Source organism: Schistocerca serialis, chromosome 4, assembly GCF_023864345.2.
Source record: "Schistocerca serialis cubense isolate TAMUIC-IGC-003099 chromosome 4, iqSchSeri2.2, whole genome shotgun sequence".
In the NCBI taxonomy this organism is placed as follows: domain Eukaryota; kingdom Metazoa; phylum Arthropoda; class Insecta; order Orthoptera; family Acrididae; genus Schistocerca; species Schistocerca serialis.
The window spans coordinates 467,707,120-467,719,860 of record NC_064641.1 but is presented as its reverse complement, the minus strand read 5'-3'; the positions used below and the strand labels follow the sequence as shown (position 1 = coordinate 467,719,860).

General features: G+C 41.3%; 1 protein-coding gene across 2 annotated transcripts in view; it reads left to right on the top strand.

The window, feature by feature from the left end:
• The window catches only part of LOC126475111 (1-phosphatidylinositol 3-phosphate 5-kinase), a 372,610-nt gene that overhangs the window by 207,866 nt on the left and 152,003 nt on the right, over positions 1-12,741 (top strand). For both annotated transcript variants that reach the window (XM_050102696.1, XM_050102695.1), the window contains exons 16-17: positions 10,192-10,435; positions 12,346-12,518. In XM_050102696.1, the coding sequence (XP_049958653.1) occupies positions 10,192-10,435; positions 12,346-12,518 (417 nt within the window). The remainder of the gene's footprint in view (positions 1-10,191; positions 10,436-12,345; positions 12,519-12,741) is intronic.

Genomic DNA, 12,741 nt, shown 5'->3' with positions numbered 1-12,741 from the left:
GCTATGAAAATGCTTACATGTGAAGTCATACTGCCTACTTTTGTTGAAGTTTTAACATGTAGCAACAAAGTTTGGCACCTAGCAGTTGGCACTGCTGTGCAAGAATGTAAGTATAAAAAAAGTAAATAAATAAATAAATAAAAAATAAAAAGATAGTTCAGAGTTTAGTAAATTTTCTTTAATTTTATTAGCATTTCTGTCTTATTATGTAATACATGATACTTATAAGTGTCTTTTATGACATATTGCACCAGTCAAAAACTATTACAGGAAACATAAAATGAACTGTACTGTAAAGCACCTATGTATGTATGTAAAAACAAAGATGAGGTGACTTACCGAACAAAAGCGCTGGCAGGTCGATAGACACACAAACAAACACAAACATACACACAAAATTCAAGCTTTCGCAACAAACTGTTGCCTCATCAGGAAAGAGGGAAGGAGAGGGGAAGACGAAAGGAAGTGGGTTTTAAGGGAGAGGGTAAGGAGTCATTCCAATAGGCGGGATAAAATAGTATAGCAGATTACGGTAAAAAGGAGAAGGTGAATACAAAGTGAAACTACTGGCAAAAACAGGAGGAGGAAAATAAGACGACAGAAAAGATTTCGAAATGTAACAGTGACAATAACAAACGTAATTGTTGGATTCAAATTAATGATATCAATATAATGGAAGGAAACATTCCACGTGGGAAAAATTTATATATAAAAACAAAGATGAGGTGACTTACCGAACAAAAGCGCTGGCAGGTCGATAGACACACAAACAAACACAAACATACACACAAAATTCAAGCTTTCGCAACAAACTGTTGCCTCATCAGGAAAGAGGGAAGGAGAGGGGAAGACGAAAGGAAGTGGGTTTTAAGGGAGAGGGTAAGGAGTCATTCCAATAGGTGGGATAAAATAGTATAGCAGATTACGGTAAAAAGGAGAAGGTGAATACAAAGTGAAACTACTGGCAAAAACAGGAGGAGGAAAATAAGACGACAGAAAAGATTTCGAAATGTAACAGTGACAATAACAAACGTAATTGTTGGATTCAAATTAATGATATCAATATAATGGAAGGAAACATTCCACGTGGGAAAAATTTATATATAAAAACAAAGATGAGGTGACTTACCGAACAAAAGCGCTGGCAGGTCGATAGACACACAAACAAACACAAACATACACACAAAATTCAAGCTTTCGCAACAAACTGTTGCCTCATCAGGAAAGAGGGAAGGAGAGGGGAAGACGAAAGGAAGTGGGTTTTAAGGGAGAGGGTAAGGAGTCATTCCAATAGGCGGGATAAAATAGTATAGCAGATTACGGTAAAAAGGAGAAGGTGAATACAAAGTGAAACTACTGGCAAAAACAGGAGGAGGAAAATAAGACGACAGAAAAGATTTCGAAATGTAACAGTGACAATAACAAACGTAATTGTTGGATTCAAATTAATGATATCAATATAATGGAAGGAAACATTCCACGTGGGAAAAATTTATATATAAAAACAAAGATGAGGTGACTTACCGAACAAAAGCGCTGGCAGGTCGATAGACACACAAACAAACACAAACATACACACAAAATTCAAGCTTTCGCAACAAACTGTTGCCTCATCAGGAAAGAGGGAAGGAGAGGGGAAGACGAAAGGAAGTGGGTTTTAAGGGAGAGGGTAAGGAGTCATTCCAATAGGCGGGATAAAATAGTATAGCAGATTACGGTAAAAAGGAGAAGGTGAATACAAAGTGAAACTACTGGCAAAAACAGGAGGAGGAAAATAAGACGACAGAAAAGATTTCGAAATGTAACAGTGACAATAACAAACGTAATTGTTGGATTCAAATTAATGATATCAATATAATGGAAGGAAACATTCCACGTGGGAAAAATTTATATATAAAAACAAAGATGAGGTGACTTACCGAACAAAAGCGCTGGCAGGTCGATAGACACACAAACAAACACAAACATACACACAAAATTCAAGCTTTCGCAACAAACTGTTGCCTCATCAGGAAAGAGGGAAGGAGAGGGGAAGACGAAAGGAAGTGGGTTTTAAGGGAGAGGGTAAGGAGTCATTCCAAAAGGCGGGATAAAATAGTATAGCAGATTACGGTAAAAAGGAGAAGGTGAATACAAAGTGAAACTACTGGCAAAAACAGAAGGAGGAAAATAAGACGACAGAAAAGATTTCGAAATGTAACAGTGACAATAACAAACGTAATTGTTGGATTCAAATTAATGATATCAATATAATGGAAGGAAACATTCCACGTGGGAAAAATTTATATATAAAAACAAAGATGAGGTGACTTACCGAACAAAAGCGCTGGCAGGTCGATAGACACACAAACAAACACAAACATACACACAAAATTCAAGCTTTCGCAACAAACTGTTGCCTCATCAGGAAAGAGGGAAGGAGAGGGGAAGACGAAAGGAAGTGGGTTTTAAGGGAGAGGGTAAGGAGTCATTCCAATAGGTGGGATAAAATAGTATAGCAGATTACGGTAAAAAGGAGAAGGTGAATACAAAGTGAAACTACTGGCAAAAACAGGAGGAGGAAAATAAGACGACAGAAAAGATTTCGAAATGTAACAGTGACAATAACAAACGTAATTGTTGGATTCAAATTAATGATATCAATATAATGGAAGGAAACATTCCACGTGGGAAAAATTTATATATAAAAACAAAGATGAGGTGACTTACCGAACAAAAGCGCTGGCAGGTCGATAGACACACAAACAAACACAAACATACACACAAAATTCAAGCTTTCGCAACAAACTGTTGCCTCATCAGGAAAGAGGGAAGGAGAGGGGAAGACGAAAGGAAGTGGGTTTTAAGGGAGAGGGTAAGGAGTCATTCCAATAGGCGGTATAAAATAGTATAGCAGATTACGGTAAAAAGGAGAAGGTGAATACAAAGTGAAACTACTGGCAAAAACAGGAGGAGGAAAATAAGACGACAGAAAAGATTTCGAAATGTAACAGTGACAATAACAAACGTAATTGTTGGATTCAAATTAATGATATCAATATAATGGAAGGAAACATTCCACATGGGAAAAATTTATATATAAAAACAAAGATGAGGTGACTTACCGAACAAAAGCGCTGGCAGGTCGATAGACACACAAACAAACACAAACATACACACAAAATTCAAGCTTTCGCAACAAACTGTTTAAAACCTTCATACCTTCTTTGTCAGGCGATAAATCCTCTCCACTAATGGTTATCTGGCGAGTACTGAATTGTTTTTCCACTGATCAAACCATCCATCATTGACATTGACATTGATGCACTGCTGCTCAAACTACAATGCCTTTTCTTGCTGTATCAGCCCAGTAATGGGCAAACCTTTTCCTCTTAAATGTTCATGCAACAAAAATAAAACTTCCTCAGCTTCATATGCTTACCTTTCAACAGTGTCTCTCTTACTTTTCTTCCGAACTTGCATTAGCTAGGAAAGCACATCACTTCACAATTTCTGCTGGATTTTTCTTCCAGTCGCAGTAGTACTTTTTCCTATACCTAACTCCAGAGCAATAGTTTTGGCCATTGCCCCAGCATCCAGTCGGATTACAGAACATAATTTCTGATCCATAGACACTACGAGGTTTTTTTATTATTATTATTATTATTTATCACCCATTTTGGACACTTGAATAAAAAAACACAAAGGACTGCACAAAACAACAGTTTAACAATTGCAACTGAAGAAACAAAGAACACAGGGTTACTAGCAGAACTGCTCTGTAAGTGTCTTCGTTGTTGAGTGTGAGCTCCTGAAGAGGGCTTCTAAGTATCATTGATTGAAGAGTGATTCTGGTAATTTATTCACTATTAACAACAGATTATGTACCTTATAATTTTAAGTTTTGAATTGCTAGAATCATAAAACATTTTGAAAGGCCACACAGCATTGTAACTGGCACCTACTCACTAAAGCTTTAAAAAAGTACAGTATGTACAATAAATTAATCCCTTATTTTATCACAGAGAAGCATTATTATGATATTAATTAAGTAGGATGGATAGTCTAGAGCTGGATAGTTGAGAGTCTACCATACTTGTTTTTAGGGAAATCCCATTTCATTTCAGCAGTAAATCAAATGAGCAGGTCATTCACATTTGTATGGTATAAAGCCCCTGTTGGTATAATCAGAAATGTGTGCTTACCTTTGCAGAGAGCATAAAAACACTAAAGTATGTGGTGTAGAGTATTGGGTTTGATTTAATACACTTGATTCAGTAGAGATTTAATATTGTTCTTCTTTTGTTGTTATTTGATTGTTATCTTGGGTGATATAATGAGACTACTACTACTCATTGATCATTTGGAAAGAAATGTAATACAGATTCTTCTACGTTCCTTGAATAATTATATGTAGAAATACGGAACCAACTTGAGATCCTGTTGGGACTCGCCGATCATTCAAAGTGCCGCCGCGCAATTACGCGCGTCCTCTAGATGCGGCACTGTCTGACAGCCATGCAGCAGCTGCGCCACCGAAGTGGCCAGCCGAGCAGCGGCCGCTAGACTGGGACTCAGTGCTCATTCGAATGCTAACGTGAACACATGACTTACTTGTCAACGTACTCTGTGAATTATATGTGTTGTTGTGTCGTTCAGAAATATATGTGTTAAACTTGAAGTTCTAACAATTGGCGACGAGGTAGTGGATTTTTCCTTTTCGCCGTTGCCTCACAGGGTTCCATGGCTACTGTCGAGCAACTATTGCAAAATCTCCTTGAACAGCAAACGCTTCTAACAGCGGCGATTCGCAATTTCGTCGCAACGTCAAATGCGGGGCGTTTCTTGTCGTTGGCTGTACCTCCTTTTCCTCCTTACAACGAGACGGCAGAAGACTGGTCTGAATATGAAAAACGTCTTCGACAGCACTTCTTGGCATTTCATGTCATGGACGAACAACCATGTAAGTCTCTGTTCCTTTCCTGGATTTCACCTCATATGTATCGGTTGTTGTCGCAATTGGCTCCTTTGAAGGATCCTGCGTCTTTGTCCTTTGCTGAAATTTGCTCACTTCTGTCTGTCTATTTTCAAAAGCAAACGCATATGGTAGCCTCTCGTATTGCCTTTTATCATTGTCAAAAACAACCAAATCAATCGTATCGCGCTTGGGCTGCTGAACTTCACGGCCTCAGTCGAAAGTGTCAATTTGTTACTGACGTTCACAAAGAATCCTATGCCGATTCTATGGTACGGGATGCTATTATCCGGTCGGCGCCCGACAAAGAAGTTCAGCAACGTGCCCTTCAGTTTGCGAATCCGACTCTAGATGAAGTTCTCTCCATTGCGCAGTCTTTTGAAATTTCTCGCGCCGCTGGGGCGCAAATCGAGGCGTGGGATGATGTCGGGAAAATACAACCCCTGTGCGCTGTTGACGACGCATGTGGCGCATCCCTGTCGGCCGACGTGCTCTCCCACGCGCAGACTCGGCCTAGCCGTAAACAACCCGCTAAGAAACTGCAGCAAAACCCCCGGAAACTTCCTTCTTGTCTGAGGTGTTTTACGAAACATTCACGCGAGGATTGTCCCCAACGTTGGGCTGTGTGTCACAATTGCAAAAAGAAAGGTCATGTGTCTTCCGTTTGCAAATCTGACCGCATACATGATGTTCATGATCATGAAGCTGATTCTGATTCCATGTTGTCTGTCAATTGCACTTCTTCCCTTTCAGGGAAGTTATTCCTCACTGTCCAAATTCTTGGTCAAGATGTTCGCATTCAAATGGATACCGGTTCTGCTGCCACTATAATTAATTCTCAGACGTATCTTCAGCTGGGTTCTCCACTCCTGTCCCCTGTCACTCGGCAATTACGGACGTACAATAAACAGAAGATTTCTCTCTTGGGACAGTTTAATGCTGAGGTATCTTACAAATCCTTCGTCCGCACTGTTCCCATATTTGTGGTCGACCAGAGCAACGCAGAAAATCTTTTTGGTTTCGATGCCTTTTGCATTTTTGGGTTCTCCATAGATGACTCTGTCAGTATTGTCTCTGATGCTATTCCTTATGCTCAACTGGATTCCTTGTCGACGACATTTTCGTCCCTTTTTTCTCCTGGGTCAGGCCGTGCAAACGACTTGGAAGCTCACATCACGCTCAAACCCACTGCTCGGCCTAAGTTTTTTCAAGCTTGGCCCATTCTTGTGGCCCTTCGTGATCGGGTAAAATGGGAGTTGGATCGTCTCACTGCTTCAGGGGTCTTGCTTCCTGTCACTTCCAGTGAGTGGTCCTCTCCTGTCGTTGTCGTTGCTAAGCCAAATGGTGATATTCGTCTCTGTGGCGATTTCAAAGCCATTGTAAATGCTCAATGCCTCATCGACATTTACCCTATGCCCCATCATGAAGAACTGTTCACTAAACTTGCTGGAGGCCAGTATTTTTCTAAAATTGACCTGTCAGAAGCTAATCATCAATTTCCTCTCGACGCTGTTTCCCGGCAGTTTCTGGTCCTTAACACGCCTTTCGGCCTCTATCGATACCAACACTTGCCGTTCGGGGTTGCTAGTGCCCCTGCTCTCTTTCAGCGATTCTTGGAACACTTATTGCTCCCTGTCCCTGGGCGCATCAATTACATGGACGACATTGTTGTCACTGGCTCCACCACTGAAGAACATCTTCAAAATCTCCGCACACTTTTTCATGTCTTACAGACTGCCGGTCTTAAGTGTAATCTTCAGAAATCACAATTTTTTCAGGCATCTATCACGTACTTGGGGTTTCAACTCTCTCGGGATGGTATTCGTCCGCTTCAACAAACTGTCGCTGCGATCGATGCCTTTCCTCGCCCTACATCTGTTAAGGAACTGCAGGCCTTCTTGGGGAAAATAGCGTATTATCACAAGTTTTTACCATCTGCGGCTTCGGTGGCTCAGCCGTTGCATCGCCTGTTGCATAAAAACGTGCCTTTTCACTGGTCCCCGTTATGTGAAGCGGCTTTCCAGAAATTGAAGACTATGCTGAAACAGGCCCAGTGCCTGGCTACTTATCGACCTGGCCAACATCTTGTTCGTGCCACAGACGCCTCTCAATACGGGGTCGGTGCAGTCCTTGCGCACCGTTTTTCTGACGGTTCGGAACAACCCATTGCTTATGCCTCCAAAACACTCACGGATGCCCAACAAAAGTATTCTCAAATTGAGAAAGAAGCTTTGGCCATCATTTATGCTCTTCATAAGTTTGGTGTTTTTCTCTATGGCTCAAAATTTCATCTGGTTACGAATCACAAACCACTTGTTTCCTTGTTTCATCCATCAACGTCACTTCTCGACAAGGCTGCACACCGCCTCCAGCGGTGGGCTCTTTACTTGTCCCCTTTCAATTATGAGATTGATTTCCGGCCAACGGCTCAACATGCGAATGCTGATGCTCTGTCTCGCCTTCCCATGGGTCCTGATCAGGCATTCGATAGGGACGAACTTTTGTGTTTCCACCTGGATGTTGCCGAACAGCGGGTTATGGATGGGTTCCCCATCACTGGGCACAGGCTGGCGGCTGCTACGGGTTCTGACCCTACCCTCTCTCGGGTTTTACGCTATATTCAGAAGGGTTGGCCAGATCGCCCGTCCGCTAAGACTTCTGATCCGTTGCGGAACTACTACATTTTGCGCTACCGCCTCACAGCTAGGCATGGTGTTATCCTCCTCTCCACTGACAATGCTTCGCCCCGTGTTGTGGTACCTGCGTCTTTGCGTGCTTCGGTCTTGCGCCTCCTTCACCAAGGGCACTGGGGTGTGTCTCGCACAAAATCTCTGGCGCGCCGTCATGTGTACTGGCCTGGCATCGACTCTGAAATAGCACACATGGTCACTGCCTGCGACCCTTGTGCGTCACAGGCCGCTGCCCCGAAGTCATCTCTGTCACCGTGGCCTTCGCCTGAAAAGCCCTGGGAGCTTATTTATGCTGACTTTGCGGGACCCTTTTTAGGTACTTGTTGGCTCCTCGTAATTGACGCCTACTCTAACTTCCCTTTTATTGTCCGTTGCACGTCACCTACCACCGCGGCAACCACCAGTGCTCTCGCTCGCATTTTTTCTTTGGAAGGCCTCCCCTCTACTCTTGTTACTGATAATGGTCCGCAGTTTGCCTCTTCCGAATTTGCGGATTTTTGTGCTCGTCACGGCGTTACGCATGTCACGGCCCCGCCGTTCCATCCGCAATCCAACGGTGAGGCTGAATGGCTGGTCCGCACATTTAAGGCTCAGATGCGGAAACTTCTGACTTCTTCTGCTGCTGATGATGCGCCTCTCCAATTTCTGGCGTCTTACCGTTTCACCCCCATGGGCGACCACAGCCCGGCTGAGCTCTTACATGGCCGACAGACCCGCACGCTACTTCATCTTCTGCGGCCTCCCACCTCATGGCTGTGGTTGCCTTCACTTGGCCGGTTCACCGCCAACAACCTCGTCTGGTACGGGGATATGGCAGGCGGCCAAAATGGAGCCCGGGCTGCATCTTAAGACACAGTGGCAGATGCCTGTATGAAATCCAGACGGACACGTGTGTTGCAGTGCGCCATTCGGACCAGCTTCGGCCTTGGGTGCCAGCAACGCCTGTTTCGAATGCCGCCACACCACCTTTGGCTCTACCTGACGCTTGGGATCTTGGCATCTCTCAATACTCACAACGCAGCCCTCTCACCGTCATCGCGATGCCAGCACCAGAATGGACGCCACCAGGAGACGTGCCCATGCAGGAACCGGAGGACCATCCTCTGTCAGAGCAAATCTACTCGCCTCCTCCTCCAACGGACACCGACACATCGCCCATGTCTCCTGTCATATCAACTGGACTTGCCGCAACGGGCAGATTGGTGCATGGGGCCCCAATAGATTCGACCCCTACGTCTCCTGTCATCTCGACCCGTTATCATCCGGGACACTTCCGTCCGTACGGGAAGCCTCCTCCTTGAGACTTTACGGTGAGTCAAACAATGCCCATGGACGTTAGCCATCTCCAGGACACCTGCATCATGACCAGTGCAACAATTTCAAAGGGGGGAAAAGTGTTGTGACTCGCCGATCATTTAAAGTGCCGCCGTGCAATTACGCACATCATCTACGTGCGGCGCTGTCTGCCAGCCATGCAGCAGCTGAGCCACCTAAGCGGCCAGCCGAGCAGCGGCCGCTAAACTGGGACTCAGTGCTCATTCGAATGCTAACTTGAACACATGACTTACTTGTCAACGTACACTGTGACTTATATGTGTTGTTATGTCGTTCAGAAATATATGTGTTGAACTTGAAGTTCTAACAGATCCCTTGTCAACATCACTCATTACTTTTTGTGAATAAAGGCCCAGTTATGCCTCACAAGAATGATATTTTCTGAACCCATTGCTCACTATGTGTCAATTGGAGCTAATTCTTGTAAAGATATTTGATAATGTTTGAACACAGTATATGTTACAAAATCTTACCTCAGATTGAGTCAGTGGGGTCCATAATTCAGCAGATTACTTCTGTTTCCTTTCTCCTATTTGGGTGTGACCTGTGCACCTTTCCAGTCTTTTGGAGGGACATTTTGTCGAACAAGCAGTTGTATATGATTGTTAAATAGGGAATTATAATGTCAGCATACTCTGAAAGGAACCTGACTAGTGTTCAGTCTGGATTGGAAGATATGCTTTGTTGAGTGACTTAAGTTGCTTCACTAAACTGGGGGTATCTCCTGAGTTACTCATTGCCCCCATCTGCAGCCAAAGGCTTTTGAAAGTTTCTTTCATTCCACCCAAAGTACTGCCTATTTCTAAATGTGCTAGAACTGGTGATGCTTTTTAAGCTGCCTTTTGAAAGAATTAAAAGAAGATGACTGTTAAAATGTTTTCATTTAGGTATCCAATAGAATCAGTGGCTTACTACAGGTATTTTGAAATTCTTCTGTCAATTCATGCCTTATCTCTTTTGCAATTATGCCACACATCCTTGTATACATACTGATAAACTTGTCAAATGTAAATCATGAATCATAGTAACTGATGTCCAGGATGTCAGTGATATCGTATTTAATTTTTCATTCAAGCAAACTTATTTTCTGCGTACATTTTGTAAAAAAGTGTCCACTGATAGTGGTACTTTAGCACTTTAAAAATTTTTATGTATAGTATCATATATGTGAGCATATTTTTTGTTACAGAAACTTTTAAATGTGTTTTACAGGATTGTGAACATGGAGTTTTATGGTCGCAATGATATTTCACTGGGGAATTTCCTGGAACGCTACTGCTTCCGACCATCCTATTTATGTCCTTCTGACACTTGTGACACTCCAATGTTGAGTCACGTACGACGATTTGTTCATGATGCTGGCTGTGTGCATGTGTTGCTAAAGGAACTGGATCAGCCACTTCCTGCAACAAACAACGAGATTCTTATGTGGAGCTGGTGTAATCTATGCAACACTGTTAGTATTTCATTTGTTTATTATAAAATTACAGTTTATCAAAATCATGTTAGAATGCCAATTGGTAACAGTCGTTTGATATAGAGCAGGGGTAGTCAAGATTTTTTACCGACCACTCAGTTTTGTATCTCTGTTAGTAGTAAAATTTCTATAGCACACTGGTTTCACAGTGTTGGAACTGTATGCTGTATAATTTATAAAGCAAAGTTACAGCAAGTTAAAGCATGTAATAATAATAATAATAATAACAGTAATTAGACACAAAATAATTTATATCAAAATTTTATGAAAGCCCAATGAAAATGGTTTTAAAATTCCTGATACAGAGCAATATAAGTCATTGAATCTGTGTGTTATTGTATCATATTGGCATACTAATTTTAAAAATTGGAGTCCTTAATAATCGCTTGTTATATTGTTGTTGTTGCTGTTGCTATCTTCAGTCTGGAGACTGGTTTCTCCTGTAGCACCACCTTTGAGCAACTTCCATTCATTTCTTGTCTGAACAATTTATCATCCACATTTGGGTTTCCTACTGAACTATATTCCTGACAAATACTTCCAAAAAACATTTACAACATGTAAATTGATATTCATTGTTAACAAATTCCCCTTTTTCAAAAACTCTGTTTTTATATATTACCAGTCGGTATTTTATGCCCTCTCTACTTTGGCCATCGTTAGTTACTTTGCTGGCAAGCAGCAAAGCTCATTTACTACTTTTAGCATCTCATTTCCTAATCTAATTTCATCAGCATTGCCTGATTTAATTTGACTACATTCCATTATTCTTGTTTTACTTTTGATAATGTTCATGTCAGGACCTGTTTCCAAGATGCTATACATTCCAGACAACCGATCTTCCATTCCTCTGCTGTCTTTTGCAACAATTATCGTTACTGAAAATGCACAATAAGTTTAAGAAAAAAATCAGTATAATGTAAGTGAGACTATGCTTAATGCTGAAACAGACCAGTCAAAACATGTGTCAAGACTGCCATATGCAAATTATGTACACAGGTTATATGAAAAAATTAAAATTTTAGAACACTATGGTCAGATGCATCATTTCTTGAAAACACAAGAGTGCACAGTGTCAGGTGAAAAATAGCTGTTTGCATGCACATTGCTTTCATCAACTTATGCCTTCTCTAAGTCATTGGTGAATCTCACATACTTAAGCAGTTTTATGAGCTTTCACAGACTAATTACAATTCTCAGTTTGCTACTAGCCAATTGAAGCTTGCTGTTTGCTTTATCCATTATTGAACTTACAATACCATTACACTAAATTACTTAACATATTCTTGTTGCTGATTATTTTTTGTAGTTGTGTCTGTTAGTCCTCTGTTGTTTGAAATAAATGTTCTAATTCCATTTGTACTACTGATTTCTAAAAATTTTATTTGAACATTGAGGTTAACATTTATTTTCTTAATTTATAAACTGGACCTTTTTTCTGCACTGCGCTGTTGGTACTTAATGTCTCAGGTGCATTTTTCCTTTTATTTGAAGGCATCATTAGTATGTGATTTATGTAAAAGGGGAAACATGTCTGGAAAATTAAATGTTAATAGCACAGCAAGAAAAATATGTTTAATTTATAGACAATAATTCATATGTTGCTGTGGAAATCACACCTAGAAACTTGACCTTAATTTTAATTTACACTTACAGTTACATTCTTTGAGTAGCTCTCTCTCTCTCTATTTTTTATTTATATATATATATATATGTGTGTGTGTGTGTGTGTGTGTGTGTGTGTGTGTGTGTGTGTGTGTGTGTGTGTGTGTGTGTGTGTATGGGGGGGGGGGGGGGGGAGACTGAGAGAGAGAGAGAGAGAGAGAGAAATTTTTACATTTTTTTTAATACAAATATACACAAAAATGTGTTTTCTGTTCGTGTCACAGACTTCTCCTGTAGTGCCAATGACACACAATGCATGGTCACTGTCATTTGCGAAATTCCTGGAACTTAGGTTTCATGGTGGCGTGTATACAAGGCGACATCACAGCTGCCAGCATTCATTACATCATGATCATTATCTGTACTTTGGACTTGGAAAAATTGTAGCATCTTTCAAGTAAGTAACAAGATCTGATCTACGCAGTGTGTAAACAACAATATCTACATGCAGTCTCTGATAAATTCAAATCACTTATCAAAAACCTAATTTTTGGCCAATGTACAGGATTTGCATAAAAAGTATCAGGAAAACTTTTGGAAAAATAGATTTATTTCAGATATTGCTGCAATGCTTCAAATTACAGCCCTAAATAGTGTCAACACACTTTTGCCCGTGGCCT